The following is an 18,512-nucleotide window of genomic DNA, read 5'->3' as shown; positions in this document are numbered from 1 at the left end:
ATACCCTGCTGCATGACGCTCTGCTGTGCTCTGCTTCTGTGGGTCGCTGTGTTTCTGTGTCCTCTCTATCTTATCTTTCTGTTCTCTTGTTTTTCCTCCGTATATTTTCAGCATGAGAGACAGTACATCCGGAGAGTAAGCACTGGCTGCATTTTTTGTGGTTTCCCCCCTAATTGCTGTCCTTTAGAAAATAAAACTAAACCAAATCATGTTCTAGTTAGTTAGGGACATTCTGGCCAGATGAAAGCAGCAATGTGGAAATACGGATGGGCTGCAAACCCCAGGAAGGCAGTCGATCCTATTTGGCAGTATTGCCGCCATTAAAAATTCGCTAATGCATCTCCTTGATATAGTTTCCCTTCTTTGCCAACGCCTTCCAGGCAGGATTTTTCTGGCATTTGAGTCCTTCTGATTCTTCTGTTACTTTCCATGCCGAGAACAGCTCTAGAAATTAATCTGTGGAGGCTTTGCCTTCATAAAGCCTTACAATTGCTTTTACTCACTTTCCCTCACTTTTGTTTTATGTTAACTTCACTACGCTCGGAGCAAACACCCTCCGCGTTGTTCTTTGTGCCAGTTCAGCAGCCCCAGGTGCCAGGCACTGTACGACCACAAACCAAAAATACAGCCCTTGCCTTAAAAGAGCACATGGTCCTCAAAGATCCCCAGAGCATCGGTGGTCAGAATGTTGGTTTTCTAAATTGATTTTAGTTTTTGCTGCTTTTAACTGGTCTTTTTGTCCTTGTAGCCCTGTATCCCTCTTTGCCAGTTGGAACCCTTCTTTTCCCTCTCCTGAATTCCTTTTTCCTCTACTTTTTCCTTCAGATGCTGCCTCCTTCTCTTACCTTGTGTGTTTTCCTTTTGATCTTACCAGTGCTTTTTGGGATTGACATCCCTACCAGATGGAGAATGGGAGAAAAGGGGTGAACCAAGGTCACGGACTGGTTTGGCAGACCTGCCCTTTCTTGGTCTTTGTGTGCTTTCTCTGCTTTGCTTTCCACGGGACAAAAGCAAACTGGTCCAGGTGCACTGTGAGGTTTAGAAAGGAACACCATTTTGAGAGTAAATATACTCAACCCTACGGGGTTTGCTTTGTGGTCATGTCTTCGTTGTGGAAACGCCGACCATCACTGGGTCCTGGAGGTGGGTGTTCTTCATGCCTTCAGTGAGGAACTGCAGACACGGAGACTTTGGTTTAGAACAGCTGTTATTCTCATGGAGTAAAAAGTCAGTTTGTTGATCAGCTCTGGTTTAGGTCTCATCCATCTGCTTAGCCGTCAGGGTGCAGTTTGCATGTGTCTGCTTTGGACTTTTGTGTCCACAGGTCGAACTATTGTTAATTGGTTTATTTTTTAAAAATAATGTAAAAAATTATATTTAAAAAAAAATAGACCTCAAACCCAAACTTTCTCTGTAATCTTATCTATAGACCAGGCGTGCTTAGTGATGTGGGAAATGTGTGTATCACTTCCCAGGTGACATGAAGGAGGAGGTCACGCTGGCTGCGAGGGTGGCAGGAACTCCACAAGTTGGTAGAAGGAATTTGTCACCCAGCAAGACATCATTAAAATTAGAGACAAACTGGAGATAATTTGCTTCCAAGGATAAAAGCTATCTCCTTTGTTCTTCTCTCTCTCTCTCTGGGCTTTGGGGCCCTTTTCCAGGCATGGAGGGACACTCAGATTTTGTGTCTGGAGGTCAGCGTGCCGTTGAGGCGCTGAGCCTAGCAAGGCTGCCATGCTTTTTTCTGCCTGCTTCTCTCTCAATTGGACTGTCGGTCCTTCTGCTTCCGTGGCTGTTCATAAATTAGGGTGTATGTCTCCAATTTTGCATAGCATTTTGAGCTGCCACTCTATAGCGAGGCTAGCTTTTGTAAATTGCCTCCTGTAGTCCCTGTGCTGGTAGACACCAGGTGTCAGGAGAATCTACAGGGCGTACGCCCAGAAAAGAGAATGAGATGATCTTGAAAAGTTGGAGCACACGGTTGACACCAGGGAAGAGGCGAGATTTATATCTGCCCATGAGGTTTTCATTTTACTATTAGATCCCAGGGTCTGCCCTGCTCTGTACTCCTTTGCTTTGTCTGTGCACGTTCCTTTCACCTGCCTTCTCTTTTGCAACCACGCTTGAATCTTTTTCTTGTGACACCTTCTCCCTGACCTGAACCGCCCCCTCTCCACCTATGTGCCCCAGAGTGGTTACTGAGGAAAAAAAATTACAGTGAAAAGACACTAACTAGTCTCTTTCAGGCGTTTTAAAATACTATTAGAAACATTTACTGGCCTGGTAAGTCTGAAATAATCAACAGGAGCGCAGTTCTCCCCGCTTGCCTGCACTGAGGCTTGCACAGAGTGGGGTAGGAGCCCTGCAGCTGCAGTTCGGCGAAGGCGTGCCGGGCAGCGTGCAGCGTGGCTTGCAAGAGGTGGAAGTCTCAAAAATAAATCCAGTGAAATCCAAGGAAGTAGCCATGTAAAGGAGAGAGCCCTGGGTTTTCCTGGGGCAGAAAGCATGCGTGCTAGGAGTTAGGGTGGCTGAGGATCTGTGGTGATTGTGATGCCACAAAGGGCCTTGATTTCTGGAGGCGTTCGAGCAGCGCTTGAGCTCCTTAAGAACAATGTCAAGTGATCACAAGACTGAACACCGTAAGAAATCAGCCTTTGCTGGGCTTGGTGTACTGTCTTTTTTTTTTTTTTTTTTTCCTTGCAGTACCCTCTTGGAGACCTTGTAGATACCAGGGTGGAGGGGGAGGCTTGGCTGTTGGAAAGAGTATAATGTTCCCTGTGAAGACAAAGAGAGAGAAATTATGCATCATTTTAGGGAAAACATCAGACACAGCTTTCCAATGGGTGGCAGCCCGAGTCTGACTCAGCAACAGCAATCATGTAAATAGCTTTTATTGCAAAAATCCAGGCCCAATGATGAGTGAGTTCGGTGTTGAACAAACAGCCTTTTTCTCTGTAAATCAGTGCAATCATCTTTTAAGTGCCAATAACCATTTTTTCAAATTGTTTGTGGAGCAATGTTAACTCATTGTCTTTCAGGTATTTTTTCATCCCTTCTGATTTTCCGTGATTTTAGGTGTATGGGTGGATCACCAGGTGTGCCACGGTTATTGTGGTGTAGAGGCACTAAATCAGGAGTGAGCTTTTGCTGCAAGCTCATGTGATGATGAACTCAAATCCACTTTCCACTCCAAATGGCCAGTGATTACTTGGAAGCTTCTTCCTCTGCTGTTCATTCACTTTTAAAATGATAAGGGGGGAAAAAAAAAAGAACACAGGAGGAAAAAAAACCCAAACCCGAGAGACCAGACCGAGTTTGGAAGAAATGCTGTGCGACAGGTGGCCAGTTTCTTTGCTGGCATTAATCAGCGTAGCAGTCCTGCTGTCATGGGGTCTAAACTCTCCCACACAAGCAGGGACTGTTCTTTTCCAGTAATTCTCCTGTTCTGTCCAGAAGCAATGTAAATCTTCCCTAAAGGGTTAAGAACAAGTCCCATCAGTCGGGCAGATTGGATAAGATTTTCTTTCCCCCTTTTCTCTCTGCCTCTTGCCATCTCTCCTTGCCATCTCCTCCTCACCTGTTTTCTATGACCTGTACGATACGGTGCCTTTCTCAGTTCTTGTGTTGTCAGACTTCCCTGTCCTGTCCCATTTCCCAGCAATGGTTGCTTTGAATGTCCTGTTGGAGGATTTGTTTGGGTATTAACAGGGAGATCTTACCATGGGGAGTCACCCTTTTCTCTCCATCTCCCCTGCAAGCCTCCTCTCTCCACCCTTTGCAGTGCCATCCTGTCTCCTCTCTGGTTGTTTGCAGTAGAGTTAATGTTTGCTGCCTCCACCTCCAGGTTAGCTCTGCTGATCACTTGTGCCATTCATCTCTGCAAAGGGAGGTGGGTGGGTGTGTAGACAGAAGCATCCTGGTGGATTTTTTTTTTTTGGAAGTAATCCCATAAGCAGTTTCCAGCAAAGAGGGCCATTCAGTAAAGCGGTGCTGGTACCTCGCAGGTGTCTGTAATCCCAATTTTTTATCCTTCCCAACCTATGGAAGTTTTGTTTATTGTTCCCTCATCTTGGGGTGGCAGATGGATGTACTGCTTCCCTCTGACAGGGCTAACCGCGGGGACCTGTGTGCCATTTAGCACCAGCGTGATGCACCAGTAGTGGTGCACCAGTTCGCTGTCGGCCATCCCTGTCACTGGGCAACCCGCAGCCACGGGCCCGGGAGTGAAGCATTGGCTTTGTGAAGGCTTGGTTGGTGGTGGCTTGGTGTTCTGAGATGCGTGCCCAGTTGGTTAGGAAGAACGAGCATTTTACTTCAGTATACGCGTTTCCACAGACTTGGCATCATGGCTGAGCAGCACTGGTGTCGTGGGGTGGATGTTTACCTGCACGTTTCCGCACTTGAGCAGCGGGATGGAGAGGCTGGGCACGGAGGGCAGAGGGAGACGGGGAATCCCAGCGCTCCGTGCAGCCTTGCTGGGGCCTGCAGGGTGTTTGTTTGCTTGAGCCTGAAGGACCCTCACCTTCCATTGCCAAAGTCACCTGGTAGTGAATGAAACCTGGACAGACCTATGCTTTTTGAGAGGGCTCGGCGATACAAACCGGAGTAGTGGAGCCCTGAAGCTTTCTAACCGCGTGGGTCTCCCATGGCTGATTTCTCACAGCTATATGCTTTCGACTGGTCTCTCCTTACTCCCCTCGCGCCTCCCCCAGCACACTCTGTCCAGCAACTTTCCATTACAGGAAACATCTGCTGGGAGGCCGGGCTGAGGCTGGGTTACTGCAGGGCATTGGCCGACAGAATTACCCAGCTACAGTAACTTGCAGCATGTGCCAGTCATTTTGGGATCTTCCCCCCCGGCTCCTTCCATGAGAAACACCAACACAGGCTGAAGCCGCCTTTCGGAGCGGAGAGGGATTAGAGAGGAGAGCCTGAGGCAGACACTGAAGGAGTAAGAATAACTGCTTTTCTGGTTTCAAAGGGGGGAGGACAAAAAAGTTGAAGTCTCTGAAGTGTTTACGGTCCTGGAAACTGCAACTAGATCCGTGAGTTCCAGCTGCTCCGCTGGGGTCCTGGCAGTCGGAGCTGTGTCGGTTCCAGCTCTGGCACCCCTGGGTGCTGGGGGGTGGCACATGCCTTGCACAGACCTGCTCGCGGCTGCTCGGGCTGTCGGTGCTTTTCCAGTGTTTCTGTGAGGGATGCCCACAGCAAGAAGCTGGTGAGACTGGGGCAGAGGAGCGCACAGGTTGCCTGCCAGCACGCTGACCCTAATGAGCCACTATTTCAAAGTCCTCTGGAGGGCAAATCCTCTCTCAGCTCTGCAGAGCTGCTAGGGCAGGTGACCTGAATGTGAGCAAGAAAGTCGGGGAAGGCGTGTGAACTCCTGGCAGACTGCTGTGTCTCTGTCGATGTTGAATCTAAACAAGAAGCAGTGACAGCAGGAACAGGAAAAGCCAACTTTGAGAACACTGGGAGCTGTGCAAGTGCTGAGGGAACGCCATGGATTCCTTGCTGGAGTGTGGGGCTCTCTGGAATCTTGTACTGGATCAAGAACTGCCCTGTCTGCGGCGGGACCTGGAGGGGCTCATCGACTTATCGCAAGAATGTGTCAGCCATGGATCAGATGAAATTCCAGCTGTGAGTGTCTCTAAATTGAACTGTTTGTCACTAACAGAAGTTCTGGTGCTAAGCAGAAGGGTCTGTTGCAGCACGAGTTTTAGACAGGTCAGAACATCCCTTACTGCGGGGAAGGGAGGGGAGCACCGTTCCACATGGAAACTGAGGTTTCAACTGACTTGGGCTGCTGTAATGCATCGAACCCAAAGCTCAGGGCTGATTATAATCTCTGTTCCCTCCTCCTTTCCCATCTTGTCAGCTTGTCCTGGGAAATCTTGGGCTTGGGCTCTTGCTGGAGCCTGTCTCTGACCAAGATCTTTTCTAGATGTTCAGGCAAAAGTTTGGTAAGTAAAATCCTTATTTCTGTCATCTGCTGGTTAGCAGATTTTATTCAGAAGTAAGATACTTTCCTTTGGGCCCACAAGACTGGAGCAAATATCTGAAGTGCTGATGTTAAAAAAAAAATAATTGTTTCTAGTTTGGTAAATTGGTGTGAAGAAGAGGAAATACTTTTGAGGGGCAGGGGGTTGTCAGTGTTTCCTTCTTTGATTTGACAGAATATGACAATTTTGTATGGCTGATGTTAAATAAACTTCATATTCCTCCTACCCCTGCGACCCCACCAACGCCATTCTCAAACAGAAGCTGCCTTCTGCTGTAATCGCTTTGATTTTTGGGACCCTTGCTGGAAGGATCTGAGGTGTGCCCCCCTTTCTGCGTTGGGAGATTTGTATTGCACATCGGGAAGAGATAGGAGAGGGTCGTTGGGTGGCAGTGGAGGTAGGGTGGGAAGAGGCTGTACCCCAGGTTGCTTTGCCTTTCCTATGATTGTGGGAGAAAGAACGTGATAGATTAATGTGGGAGATACGGATTGCCTGCGTTTACATCTGCCTGCATGTCGGTCAGCTCTGCCTTCAAACGATGTTCTGGCTATTATGAGCAGCTGTCAGCATGGGCATGGTGTGTAGGAGGTGGTCTGACATGGACAGAGTCACGTTAAAGTTCAGTGAGCACCAGAGAGGAGCCAGCTCCTGGTCTCCCTCCAGCCAACAGCACCGTTTTCTCTGGGGCCCTCCGTGGGGCCAGGTGTCTGCAGAATAAGTGCAGAACATGGTTGAGTCCCTGCGAGAGCCTCCTCTGAGCCCCACAGAAGTGTTCTCACCGTACCGGCGGGTGGTTGCGTGTTCACTGACTGCCAGGTAGAACACTTGATGGGGAGAGGAACGGGGATGACTGCGTTATTCCTGAGCTCTTGGTGACAGTGATCATCCAAGTTCCTCTGGCAGGGCTGCAGCTGTACTGAAGCGCCTGTTTTCTGGAGTTGCTGTGTGGTTCCTGGGGGAGCTGGGGACTGACAGCCAACTGATGCATTGCAAACAGAGCATGTGTCATGCCTCGTACAGTCTAGGATTACAGGAAAAGAGATTTCTCCTGCGACCGCAGCTTCCATGCAGTTCTGTTTTGCTACCTCGCAGATAAGGGTATAGCCCTTCTCTGTACTTGCTCTTCCAAGTCAGGTTCTCCTTTTCTTCTCACTCGATGCACTAAATCCCAAATTCTCCCATCTGCGTGTCTGCTGTGATGGGAGCTCCTAGCCTCATGCTTTGTAAGTGCATCTGATCCCCCTTCTCCTTACCAAGGTGTTCCTATTTTCCTGCTCCGTTTCTCTGTACTCATGCCTGCCCCTCTCTTTAACAGGCACTCTGTTATTTGCAGGTGTTGAGTCCAACATACAAACAACGGAATGAAGATTTCAGGAAACTCTTCAAACAGCTTCCTGACACGGAGCGCCTCATCGTAGGTAAGGTCAGCCCCTTGCTGCAGTGCCTCTCGTGTTGGCCCATGGTTTTGGGGGGAAATCCAGCACATGTACATGCAGCTTTTTCTTCTTCAGAGAGGTTGCCACCAAGGAACAAGCCCATTGTGTTATTCTTGTGTGCAGATGGAAACCCTCCTCACCAGTTCTGGTGGGTTTCATTCATTTTGCTTCAGGGAGCAATGCTGATTTGTATCGGCCACGGCTCGGTTCCCTCGTGGTTTGAGGAGCGTGTTTTCCTCCACAGTGCTCCCCCAAACCTGACAATGTGTTAGTGTTTGAGCTTTTTCCTCATTTAGTCAGGGTCAGGTGTCAGTACCACTGAGCTTCCCTTTTTCCTAACATCCCTGGTGCTCCCTATTCACACATGACTGCCCTGCCTGTATCCACTTAGGCTTTGGCCTTGCAGCTGATTAGTGATTGCCTAGTGCATTGCATCTGTCCTTTTATTTTATGTAACTGATGATCTCACACCGTATCTTGTACTGTTGAAAGATGCACATCCTAGCAGAGGAACAGAAATTGTTTTGGATGCTTAAACTGTGAGAGAAACGAACAGTGGCACTAGAAGGTGAAAAGACAGATTAAAATCTGGAAAATAGTACGTAGGGTGCAACAGAATGACCAGCTACTAAGGCAGATCATGAGTCAGTAAGAGAGATTGTCTGTGACGTGCCCTTGGGAGGAATCAGAACCTAGTGGACAGAGCAGAGGCTGTTGGCTCAGTTCCTTCTGGCTCTGCCTTTGGCTTTCTGGGAGATTGTGTTGAGTAGCTTCTCCTCTTGATGCTGCTGCTTATCCTTGCCTTTAGGCTGTCCCGTCTTTTGGTTTTGGTGCTCCTAAATGATATCTGTTGTCCACCCACAGATTACTCATGTGCGCTACAAAGAGACATTCTCCTGCAGGGCCGCCTCTACCTCTCTGAAAACTGGATCTGCTTTTACAGCAACATCTTCCGTTGGGAGACACTGGTAAGGCTGTCAGACCGCCACGCTGAGCACGTGTTTTATGTCAGCATATTTGCTGACGTTGCTTTAAAAGCACTCTCTCCATTGTCTTTCTCATTGTTGTCTCTCTTTACCTGTGTTCTTTTTCTGCCTTCCCCTTTCTGCATGGCTCTGACTGTAGCTGACTGTTCGCTTGAAGGACATCTGCTCGATGACCAAGGAAAAAACAGCACGGCTCATTCCTAATGCCATCCAAGTTTGCACTGACACTGAAAAGGTACCTCCATCCTTGAAGCCTCCACCTCTGGGGCCACCCCTTATGGCTGTCAGGGGCCGGGGAATATGAATGTGTTGCGGGATTTTTCCAAACTGACTGCTTGTGCTACCCGGGAGGAAGCGCCAAGGGAGAAGGGCTGGGTGCAGAGCTTCTGTGGAGCCTGGGCTTGAGTCCGGAACACACGTAGCTCGGATGTGAGGTGGGGGGCTGGGCAGAAGATCCAGGTGACGCAGTGGCACATCTCTAACGGGACTGTTTCTGTGCTCAGACTTGCTCCCTGAGACACTCGGCCTCTCTGCGAGGCTTCCGTGAGCTTCAGCCTGTGCCCAAGAACTGTGCTGTGTGGCTTGCTTAGTGTTTCTGTGAACTGTAGCTGGAAATGATGCGAACAGCTTGTCTCTTCTGCTTCTTCCCTTTTTTGGGCCTTTTCTGAACTGATTTTTCTCTCCATCTCTTCCTGTTCAGCACTTTTTTACTTCCTTTGGGGCTCGAGACAGGACGTACATGATGATGTTCAGACTCTGGCAGAATGCTCTCCTTGACAAGGTACAGAGACCAGCACCTCAGCGTTGCGGTGGGGTGAAAGGGAGGTGATGAAAATATGCAGAAGCATAATACCTGTGGCTAATGCATGTGCATGAAATGACGTAGGGACGGTAAGCACCTGTGTTGAGGTAGAGCAAGTACATAACTGCAGGTGCAATTCTTCTGTTTCGCTTGGATTTCTGTCTATGTACAGACATGTCTTACACACACAGTAGGTGCCACTTTGTCTCTGCTGAGGTGTGGAAGCATGTGTCTCAGGAAGGAGCTTTTTTTGAGGTCCCCAATTCCAGTGAAACAGCCCAGGAGAAAGCAGTTCAACATGTAACAGGAATAGCTTACCGTGCAGGTGAAGCTTCTGGGAAGTCTCTGCTGCAGAAGTGTAGAGTTGATTTGAGATAGGAGAGAAAAAGAGCTTGTGTTCAGGGCATCCCCAAACCAAACGAGATACGGTGGCTGTGGGGTGCACTGGGGAAGGGCTCGGGAGGTTGGATGTTAAAATGAGGCAGGGATGTGCACCAGAGGCCCCAGATATCCTATATTTGATCTGAGTGTCCACAGTCCATTGAGTATTTCTGGCCTCCCTGCGAGAGTAAGTCTCATGAACTGATGTTACAGCACTACGAGCATTTTGAAATGATCTGGCTTGAGTTCATACCGTACTGGAAGGCTTTAAGTAATCACACACCCAGAATACTCTGTCCTGAAAATCGGAGTAGTATTTAGTATGCAAAAGGATTGCTTTGCATTGGGCAGCTTGTGTTGCTGCCATATGCTGTAATTTGATCAGCCTTTTGAAGTTTCTAACAAAATTCAGTGCCCTTGGTGTCAAGGTCAAAGCAAACGAGAACTGAGACGTAGAGTGATAAAGACAGAAAACACTTCCAGAGCTTTTTTCCAAATGTAGGATCTGTGCCTGGCAGGTGAGAGGGAGAAACAAACTGGTCTGCTTTTCGTGATGTGTGGATTACAGTGCATGTGGGAAGAAGGTGAAACAAGAGTTAGACATTTTTCTGGATAAAAGTTTCTCATTAGAGGTTTTTTCCCATGTTTTTGATTGCTACTTTTGGTAGCTAGATTAAAAATTTCCTGCCTTATCCCATGCAGTAACTGCAGGAAGAATCAAGCCAGCAACTCAGAAAATGTTCGCTAGATTTCTTTTCCCTCATTTATAAGAAATCTTTGTCATTGGCCATAAATTTCTTATGGGTAAAAATCCATCCCCTTTCATCCCTGTACCACTTATTGAAATCACAAGTTCTCCTACCCCATTTCTTAAGATCCTCGGAATGCAGTCATATGGTGATCAGCTGACCCGCATCCCTAAAAAGCTGGGCTTTTGTGAACGGTCTTGATAATTCATTTTCTCTTTTTAACTGGAAGGATATACAAGCTTTTCACAGTAGTGTCTAGTGAGACAAACTCTTTGATTTCAAAGGGTAACAGGAAATGTTTTTCTTTGTCGCTGTTTTAGTTTTCCCTGCAGCTATAATTCTTTAAGCAGCTTTAACTTAAACTTGGAGGGGAAAAAACCTCATAAGGTGTTGGGGTTTGGTATAGCAGCAAACATTAAATGGAGGCACAGCAGAAGAGGCAGGGAAAATACGTGTGGAGGGAAGTGCAAGTTTATGGTTTACGTTATTATGTGCACACCATTGTGTAAGCGGGAAATGTCATTTCATGTACTGCTCTGGGTGTAGCCCCATGTTTGCTTTGCGATAGCCTTAACTAACGTGAGATTATGGCATGAAAAAATAACAAAGTCAGATTTTAGGGCAGAACCTGGGCTGACAGTGAAGGCTTACTGGGTGAAAGGGCCTCTTACTGCTTGACGGGGGCAATCTCTAAGCCAGCTTGGCCTAACGATACAAGGATACGTACGCCTGCAGCCCCTAGCCAGCATGGGGCTGGGCCAGCGTGGCAGTCACACACAAGCCACCTTGTAGCATCCCTGGAATTTGGAAGAGGTGAGCCCATCAGAAAGCTCTCACCTCCGATCAGGGGCTGTGTCAGAATCTCTTGCTTCTGCTTTCAGGGCAAGGAATACTCTTGATAATGGTAATTCTAAAAATTCATTGTCTTTCATTATTCTCAGGTGACAATATGTACTGTTCTCTGTTCCCTCTTTTAGCCTCTGTGTCCAAAGGAGCTCTGGCACTTTGTCCACCAGTGTTACGGGAATGAGCTGGGTCTGACCAGTGACGATGAAGACTACGTGCCTCCTGATGATGACTTCAACACAATGGGGTGAGTGAGTGAGAAGGAGTAAAATCTGCCTGTGATGAAGAAAAGATGGGCTCAGGAGAGCAGGAGTCCTCATACATTGTATACCTCAAACTGCTGATTGTCCCTGGTGAGAGATTCTGGGTTCTGGCCAAATATTTACCTTTAAACGTGTAATGTCTGAAAAGCTGAAAGGGTACCATTTCCTTATGGAAGTCGGTACGGACTGAAATGCCTGCCTCTCTACTGGCTGAGCTAGGCGAGCAATTCTGTAGATGCCAAAGCATCCCAGTCATAAGGCCAGTCAGCGTGTTTCATGGTCAGAAAGTGCTGATACTTGTCAGTCTGTGTATAAATATTTCAAAAGTTTGGGCCTGATCTTCCCTGCACTGAGCCGTTTCTGCTCCCGGTCAGACTGGAAACTTCATAGAAGTGTTCTTACTTGCTCTGTGTGTCCAGTTGTAGCTGTACTGAGAGAGGTAAACATAAAAACCTGTGTTCTCTGTGGCGTCTCAGCTACTGTGAAGAAATCCCCGTGGAAGAGAATGAAGTCAACGACAGCTCCTCAAAAAGCAGCATGGAGGCCAAGCCAGAAGCTAGCCCTCAGCTGCCAAAGAAATCTGTCACTGCCAGCACACTGACATCTACGGGAAGCAGTGAAGCGCCAGCCTCGGTAAGTGGTCTTCCTCTGCTGCAGTGGGAGCAGTAATCCTTTTCTCTGGGATCCAGCTGGTGATCCTTGAACAGTGGAGGTAACTGCTTACCCTGCAGCTGACCTCAGTCCTCGAACCACCCATATCTGTGAGCATGGCATTTGGCCAAGAAGAAGTGAGCAAAGCGTGCCTGTCCTAAAAGCCAGTAAACTGGGACTCTCAGCAGCAAGTGCGTTTTCCTTTCTATACTTTTAGATGAGAAGAACTGAAGTGTTGGAGCTAAAAGGGTTATGATTTCTTCTCTGCCTTTAGTTATTCCCTCGGAAACAGTGTGTGCCCTCACACTATTACGGCAGAGCAGACCTTCTTTAGATATAACCTCAGATTTTCCTAGCTGTGTAGGACTTTTTTGGGAGCAAAACCGGGATTGTTGGTGTGCTTGCCTGAGCAAACACACAGCTGTGTGTATGTCCCAAGCTTGAGCCCGGTGTGGTTCTTTGAGAGGAGGTGATCTAATATGCACAAAACACCGTATGGTAACTTTCCTCCTCTCTCTATTAGTTTATTTCCAGACATGTCGAGGCCAAATGTCCAAAGGTATGAAGATTGGCCCACAGCTGTAAAGTTTTCAGAAATAACTGCAAGTTTCCAGGTGCTGATCTTGCTCTCACTATGCTCTTTCCTTGCTGCAGTTTGATGGAGTGCTACCAGAAGAGGAGGAGGCAGTGGCAGAGAGTCCAGTGGAAAAAGACCTTGGCATTGCAAATATCATGGGAGAGAAGATAGAGATCATTGGCCCCGTGAACTCCCCTTCCCTAGACTTCAATGACAACGAAGACATTCCCACTGAGCTCAGTGACTCATCAGAGACCCATGATGAAGGTATGCGGGGAAGGGCCATTCCATTGGTGGTATTTCCAGCCTTCTCCTGTCCTCTTTGTTGAGAGACTGGAACGGCAAATACTGAATCCCTTTTCTGGACCCTAAGAGTTCAGAAGATACAAAGAATTCCCATCCTGGGCCACAGAAGGGCGAATGTGTGGGGTGTTGGGAAGGATGTCCCTAATGTAACCTATGTAGTTAATTACCCCTTCTGACATTCCCACTGTTATCCTGGGATCAGTGGAGGAAAAGGTTTAGAAATACCTTCTTTGGGTTCCTCTTCAAGTAACATGCTGGTCCCAGTACCGCGAAAGCACAGCCTGTGACACTGGCTTGGAGGATCACAGCTGGGCTTTGTGGGCCTGTTTCCCCCCAGGGGAAGTCCAAGCCTTTTACGAGGATCTGAACGGCCGTCAGTATGTGAACGAAGTGTTCAACTTCAGCGTGGACAAACTGTACGACTTGCTTTTCACGGACTCCCAGTTCCAGAGGGACTTCATGGAGCAACGCCGGTTCTCTGGTAAGCTGCTGGCGTGCTCCCTGTGTTCCCTGCCGAGGTGGAGAGGCCTGTCCAGAAGGAAGGTCTTGGCACCGTGCCTTGGAGGTGCAGCTTTGCCCGATGGCAGAGCGACTGGGCAATATTCTGAGCACATCTTGGGGCAGCCGTAGCCTGTACCGACAGTAATCAAAAGCAGGTAGAACCAGCCTTGTTTGGCTGTCTAGTTTTATTTTCTAAGAGCCAGATCTAAGTTATGGAAGAAGCAGACTGTCTTATTTTTTAACATCAGCTAAAGCCTGATCCTGGTTTTGGGGCTTAACTGTTTGAAGAAAAAGCTCTTCTAGCTCCACACCGGACACTGGCACAGACTGTGCAGTTGACGATGCAAAAGAGAATGTCCCTCGATGCGCTGTAGTCCTCCTTTCCCTGTAACTGTAGCTTTGCTGAAGGAGATACATCCCCAGCCTCTCCCCCTTCCCTTGCACTTGAAAAAGGAGAAAATTTCCCCATTTATTACAGGAGACCTTTCTTTCACGCTCTGTTGAGCTCTAATGCTTCTGCAGCCAAGCTCTCCAAGGGGAACTCCTGTCCTGAGCTTGGTTATAGGGTTAGCCTTTCCCCTAGGGAACTGACCCGAGATAGCTCTCCAGTTAGTTGAATGGAATATCTTTTTGTCCTCAGATATTATCTTTCATCCCTGGAAGAAGGAAGAAAATGGCAATCAGACCAGAGTGATCTTGTATACCATTACCCTCACCAACCCTCTGGCCCCCAAAACTGCCACTGTCACTGAGACGCAGGTATGTGATAGGGAGCAGGGGTGTAATGCTTCGTAGAAACAGATCTGTGATTTATTTTCTTCTTTTGGGCATGCTCCTTTGCACGTTTTCATCCTCCATCTCCATTTTCCTTTACACATTTTTCTTGTGTTAACTTGCTACCCAGTATCACTGCAAATGTGTATACCTAATTTTACGCTCACACTGCACTGCATTGCATTGCAAGGAAAGGACCATAAATTTTCTGGCAAAACCAGATGAGTTTGTAAACAAGCCAGCAGATTCTAAGAACTATGTTTGTCACCGGTACTGGGGGTTCTTGAGCTGCAGTCAGTCCAGCGGATGTTACTTGTGAATACTGTCTGGCCAGTCCTTCTCACAGCTCTGCACAGAGATGTCCAGGCTTTAGTATTACTGGTGAGGGCAATCAGATGATGTGTTTAAAATGGTAAAAACGGGGGAGCATCTGCAATGCTCCGGGAAGAGCCAGGCCAGCTGTATCTACTCAGGCTGCAGCCAGACAGGGAGGAAAACCCTCCGTTTTGTGTCCAGAGATACGTTCAAGTGGCCGAAGGTAAATACTGAGGGTTAACTTGAGGGAACACTAAACAGGAGCCAAGAAAAGGTGGAGTGTCTGAGCATGCCATGCGAGGGAGAGGAGAGTCCCAGTGGCAAGGTGTACCTTGTGAAGATGCGAGAAAGCATGCTGTTCAGAAGCAAAGACTCTGCAGGGAGGGTCAGAGAAGGGAAAGGGGGGAGCAGAGTCATGGGCAAAAGGAACAGTACGCTTTCAGGCAAGCAGGGACGTGGCCTCGTTTCTTCTGAGTTTGGGGTCAACCATGGAGGCGCACTTTGCTGTGTCCTCACTTCGGGGGTGAGTGGAGGCAGTCTGGAAGAAAAGCCATGCTTTTGCATATGGCTCTGCAGTTAACTGTGTCTGTCCCCTTTGCGAGGTTTGTTCTGGGCAAAGAAAGCAGCAGATCAGAAGCGCTTAAAAGAAGTAAATGACCTGTTTTTACAGTGTTTAGAATCACAGAATAATTCACGCTAGAAAGGACCTCTGCTCAAAGTGGGGTCACCTCTGATTTTAGTTGAAGTTGCTCCCTGACAAGCCAGGCATCAGTTCAGTGGGAAGAGGTACCACTTGCAAAGGCCCTACAGAACTGGTCCTCGCGTGGCAGTGCACGTAACTGTCTCTCTGATAATAAATGCTGAGGTTGAGCTGCTGGAACTGAATGGCCCTTTTGAATTACGCCCTTGGGAAACATCTGAGTGAAACACTTGATTTCCTCAAGAATGCCTTCCCTTAAAGGCGAGCCGTTCATGGAAAAAGAGCAGAGATGGGGCTTGGGCGTGGGTGTCATCTCCAGTTTGTGGTAGAGCTGTTTTTAAAGTGCCAGTGAAGGTGCCAATCTTGTCAAAGCTGTATTCTAACCAGACTAATAGTTGCCTTGCATGATGTCTTTTATGCAGACAATGTACAAAGCCAGCCAAGAAAGCGAGTGCTATGTCATAGATGCAGAGGTGCTAACTCACGACGTCCCCTACCATGATTATTTCTACACCATTAACCGCTACACGTTGACTCGTGTTGCCAGAAACAAAAGCCGACTCAGGTACGCTTCATGTGGGATAAAGAGCATTACTGGGGGTCAAAAGTCACCTTTGGGTGGGAGTTCTGACACTTGGAACATTAGAAGGGGCTGGGGAGAACTTAGCCTTGATTCTTTGTCCTGTTGCCAGAACGCTTCTGTCACTTGAGTTACAGCAGGGGCAGCTGCCTGCTGTGGTGACACTGAGCAAACAATAGACCCAACGCCGAGGAGTTACAGCTGGGTCAGGGAGAGGATTTACAGAGCTTTCGTGCCCCCTTCTCGGAAGCAGTGGCTTGCAGGGCCAGTTGTCACACGTGATCAACTACATGTGATAAGCAACAGGACATGCTTCAGGGACTGCGCCTCCGAGACGGGCTTTGGGGGACAAGCAGAGGCATTTGGTGCCAGGCGAAGCGATAGGCTTTTGTGTTGGACGTCAACAAGTAACCTAAATGCCTGCCAGCCACATGGGCGAAGGTCTCGGGCCTCCTCGGGGGGGAGGCTCTCCTTGAGGCCTTCCTGCCGCTGCCTTCGGCAGGACTTTCCATGCAGTGCTTCTCCTTTAGAAACACGGCAGGCTGAGACCATTCCAGAAATAACAGCGTGCATGATTATTTCTCGAATTTACATGGAGAAGGGTTGAGAATTGACATTGCCTCCAGGAAGCAAAACTGGGAGACTTTCCTCTCTTCACATAGGGTTTCCACAGAGTTACGTTACAGGAAGCAGCCTTGGGGGCTGGTGAAATCCTTCATTGAGAAGAATTTTTGGAGCGGCCTAGAAGATTATTTCCGTCATTTGGGTAAGAGTGGCAATGACCAGAGCGGTGGTAATAGCCCACAGTGGCACCTTCCCTAGTCCGTGCCTCCCTGCAGGTGGGCAGCACGACAGTGTGGTACCCGCTGCCAGCCTGCCAGGGGTCAGAGCTTGCGGTGGCTCAGAATAAAGGGGTCAGCTGCAGTCACTGCCGTAGCGTGGGGAGCACTTGCTGGAATTAATCAGGTCATCGAATCCTCTTCGGCAGGAGCACAGGCAGGCTGGGGTCAGAGTTTGGCAAAAGGTGCAGGGGACATGTGTGGTGTGTGCTCTGGCGTGGGCCTTGGACCCTGCCAAATTCTGAGCCCCAGCAGCTGGGCTGTTAGAGGGCTTCAGTCTGTTTCTCTGCAAGGCCAGCGCTGCTTCCATTAAATGCCTTCCCTCGCTGTCTCTGCAGAGAGCGAACTGGCCAAAACCGAAAGCACGTACCTGGCTGAGGTCCACAGACAATCCCCCAAAGAGAAGGTGAGCAAGCAATCGACTGTGCGCCGGAGGAAACGGGCCCATGCCCATCTGCGGGTGCCACACTTGGAGGAGGTGCTGAGTCCCGTCACCACCCCCACAGATGAGGAGGTTGCACATCGAATCAAGCACGTGGCAGGTAAGGAACTGCAGCCCCCTCGTGCCTGGGGCTGGGGAGTTGGGTACCTCTGGAGACAAACTGGAGCTTTGCTCGCAGAGGGTTAATGGGAAGAGGGGCCAGGGCTTTCCAGGGCAGGGAAGGATGTATTACACAGTTGAGTGAGATGGAGGGGGGTGTACAGGGACGAGGGTTGACCTCCCCAACGGACAGCACTTCCTAGCCTGAACGCATCTGTCTCCTCAGGTTCCACTCAGACACGGCACATCCCTGAGGAGAGCCCCAGCGGCTTCCACCTGCAGAGTGTCTCCAAGCTGCTCCTTGTCATCAGTTTTGTGTAAGCGATTTTTTTGCTTTCCGTCATGGTCAGCCTTTAACAACCGTGGTCCTTTAGTGTTGCTGGCGTTCTGTGCTCCCCTGTGCCATTTTTTTTTTTTCTCTCATATCCCTCTCTGGTCCCAGACTTTGTGCAGCACAGAGGACAGAAAAAGCAATGACAGAAAACAATTAATGGAAATTTCCCCCAAATTACCCCATTAGCTGTTTTGTCTGGCTTGATCCCAGCTTTTGCCAGTACTTAGCTGGCCACTGATCTGGCTCTGTAGGCTCTGGACCTTCTTTGATAAAAGTCTCTCCCTTCCCCTCAGTGGTGATCTTGTTTTAACCAAGCACGGGCTTTGCAGATCTGCATGTTTCTGGGAGTCCTAAATACCGGTCAGCTACACTGCGGGGGACAGGCAACATTGACAGTCGCAAGCAGGGTGTGGGGCAGCTGTGCAAGATGTGGAGAGTCAATACTTAAAAAAGAAGAAATCCAACAAGTGGAACGAGTCTGTTTTTATTTCAGGGACTCGGTTCAGAGATTTTCAGTGACATCTAGAAATATTTTTTTTTTTTTTACATTTAAATTAAGTCATTTAATGTAATCTCCTGACAAATTAGGTGTTACCACGAAAGATGACCGTGCAAAGCTCTCTGGGAGTTACTGTGCTGTCAGAACAGGGCTCAGCTGATGTGAGGAGTCTTGTCTGCTACTTCTTTCCTCTGGTCTGGCAAATCTATTCAGGTCTGCTCTTGGGCAGCAATTTTGACAAGAGATACCATCTCAGAAGAAGCTGGACTGTTGAGACATGATTTCTGCAAAATAAGGATAGAAACAGATGAAGCAAGAGAGATTGGCACGATTTCACTAGTTCAGCAGCAAGAACTACATGTGATTTGGGTCCCGTTTCTGCCACCACCTTTCACAGTTGCTAGTCTTGGTCTCGGCTGGATGCGTGCTC

At 48.5% G+C, this 18,512-nt stretch overlaps 2 protein-coding genes across 16 annotated transcripts in view; one reads left to right on the top strand and one right to left on the bottom strand.

Annotated features, from left to right (window-relative positions):
- Nucleotides 1-18,512, bottom strand: part of HSPA8 (heat shock protein family A (Hsp70) member 8) — a 240,724-nt gene that overhangs the window by 201,999 nt on the left and 20,213 nt on the right. The window lies entirely within an intron of this gene.
- Nucleotides 1-18,512, top strand: part of GRAMD1B (GRAM domain containing 1B) — a 107,346-nt gene that overhangs the window by 76,351 nt on the left and 12,483 nt on the right. For 11 of the 15 annotated variants that reach the window (XM_080366835.1, XM_080366844.1, XM_080366838.1 and 8 more), the window contains 14 exons: nt 112-135; nt 7,336-7,420; nt 8,303-8,406; nt 8,564-8,659; nt 9,125-9,205; nt 11,334-11,449; nt 11,942-12,098; nt 12,771-12,960; nt 13,337-13,480; nt 14,141-14,259; nt 15,712-15,854; nt 16,532-16,635; nt 17,047-17,250; nt 17,476-17,566. In XM_080366835.1, coding sequence (XP_080222961.1) covers nt 112-135; nt 7,336-7,420; nt 8,303-8,406; nt 8,564-8,659; nt 9,125-9,205; nt 11,334-11,449; nt 11,942-12,098; nt 12,771-12,960; nt 13,337-13,480; nt 14,141-14,259; nt 15,712-15,854; nt 16,532-16,635; nt 17,047-17,250; nt 17,476-17,566 — 1,658 coding nt within the window. Of the gene's footprint in view, nt 1-111; nt 136-4,960; nt 5,641-7,335; nt 7,421-8,302; nt 8,407-8,563; nt 8,660-9,124; nt 9,206-11,333; nt 11,450-11,941; nt 12,099-12,770; nt 12,961-13,336; nt 13,481-14,140; nt 14,260-15,711; nt 15,855-16,531; nt 16,636-17,046; nt 17,251-17,475; nt 17,567-18,512 lie in introns of those variants that run through there. The other 4 variants (XM_080366843.1, XM_080366846.1, XM_080366845.1 and 1 more) reach the window with 2 other exon arrangements.

The sequence above is a fragment of the Falco punctatus genome (assembly GCF_963210335.1).
Source record: "Falco punctatus genome assembly, chromosome: 16".
Lineage (NCBI taxonomy): Eukaryota > Metazoa > Chordata > Aves > Falconiformes > Falconidae > Falco > Falco punctatus.
The sequence above is the reverse complement of the archived record's forward strand: the minus strand, read 5'-3'. Positions and strand labels throughout refer to the sequence as shown.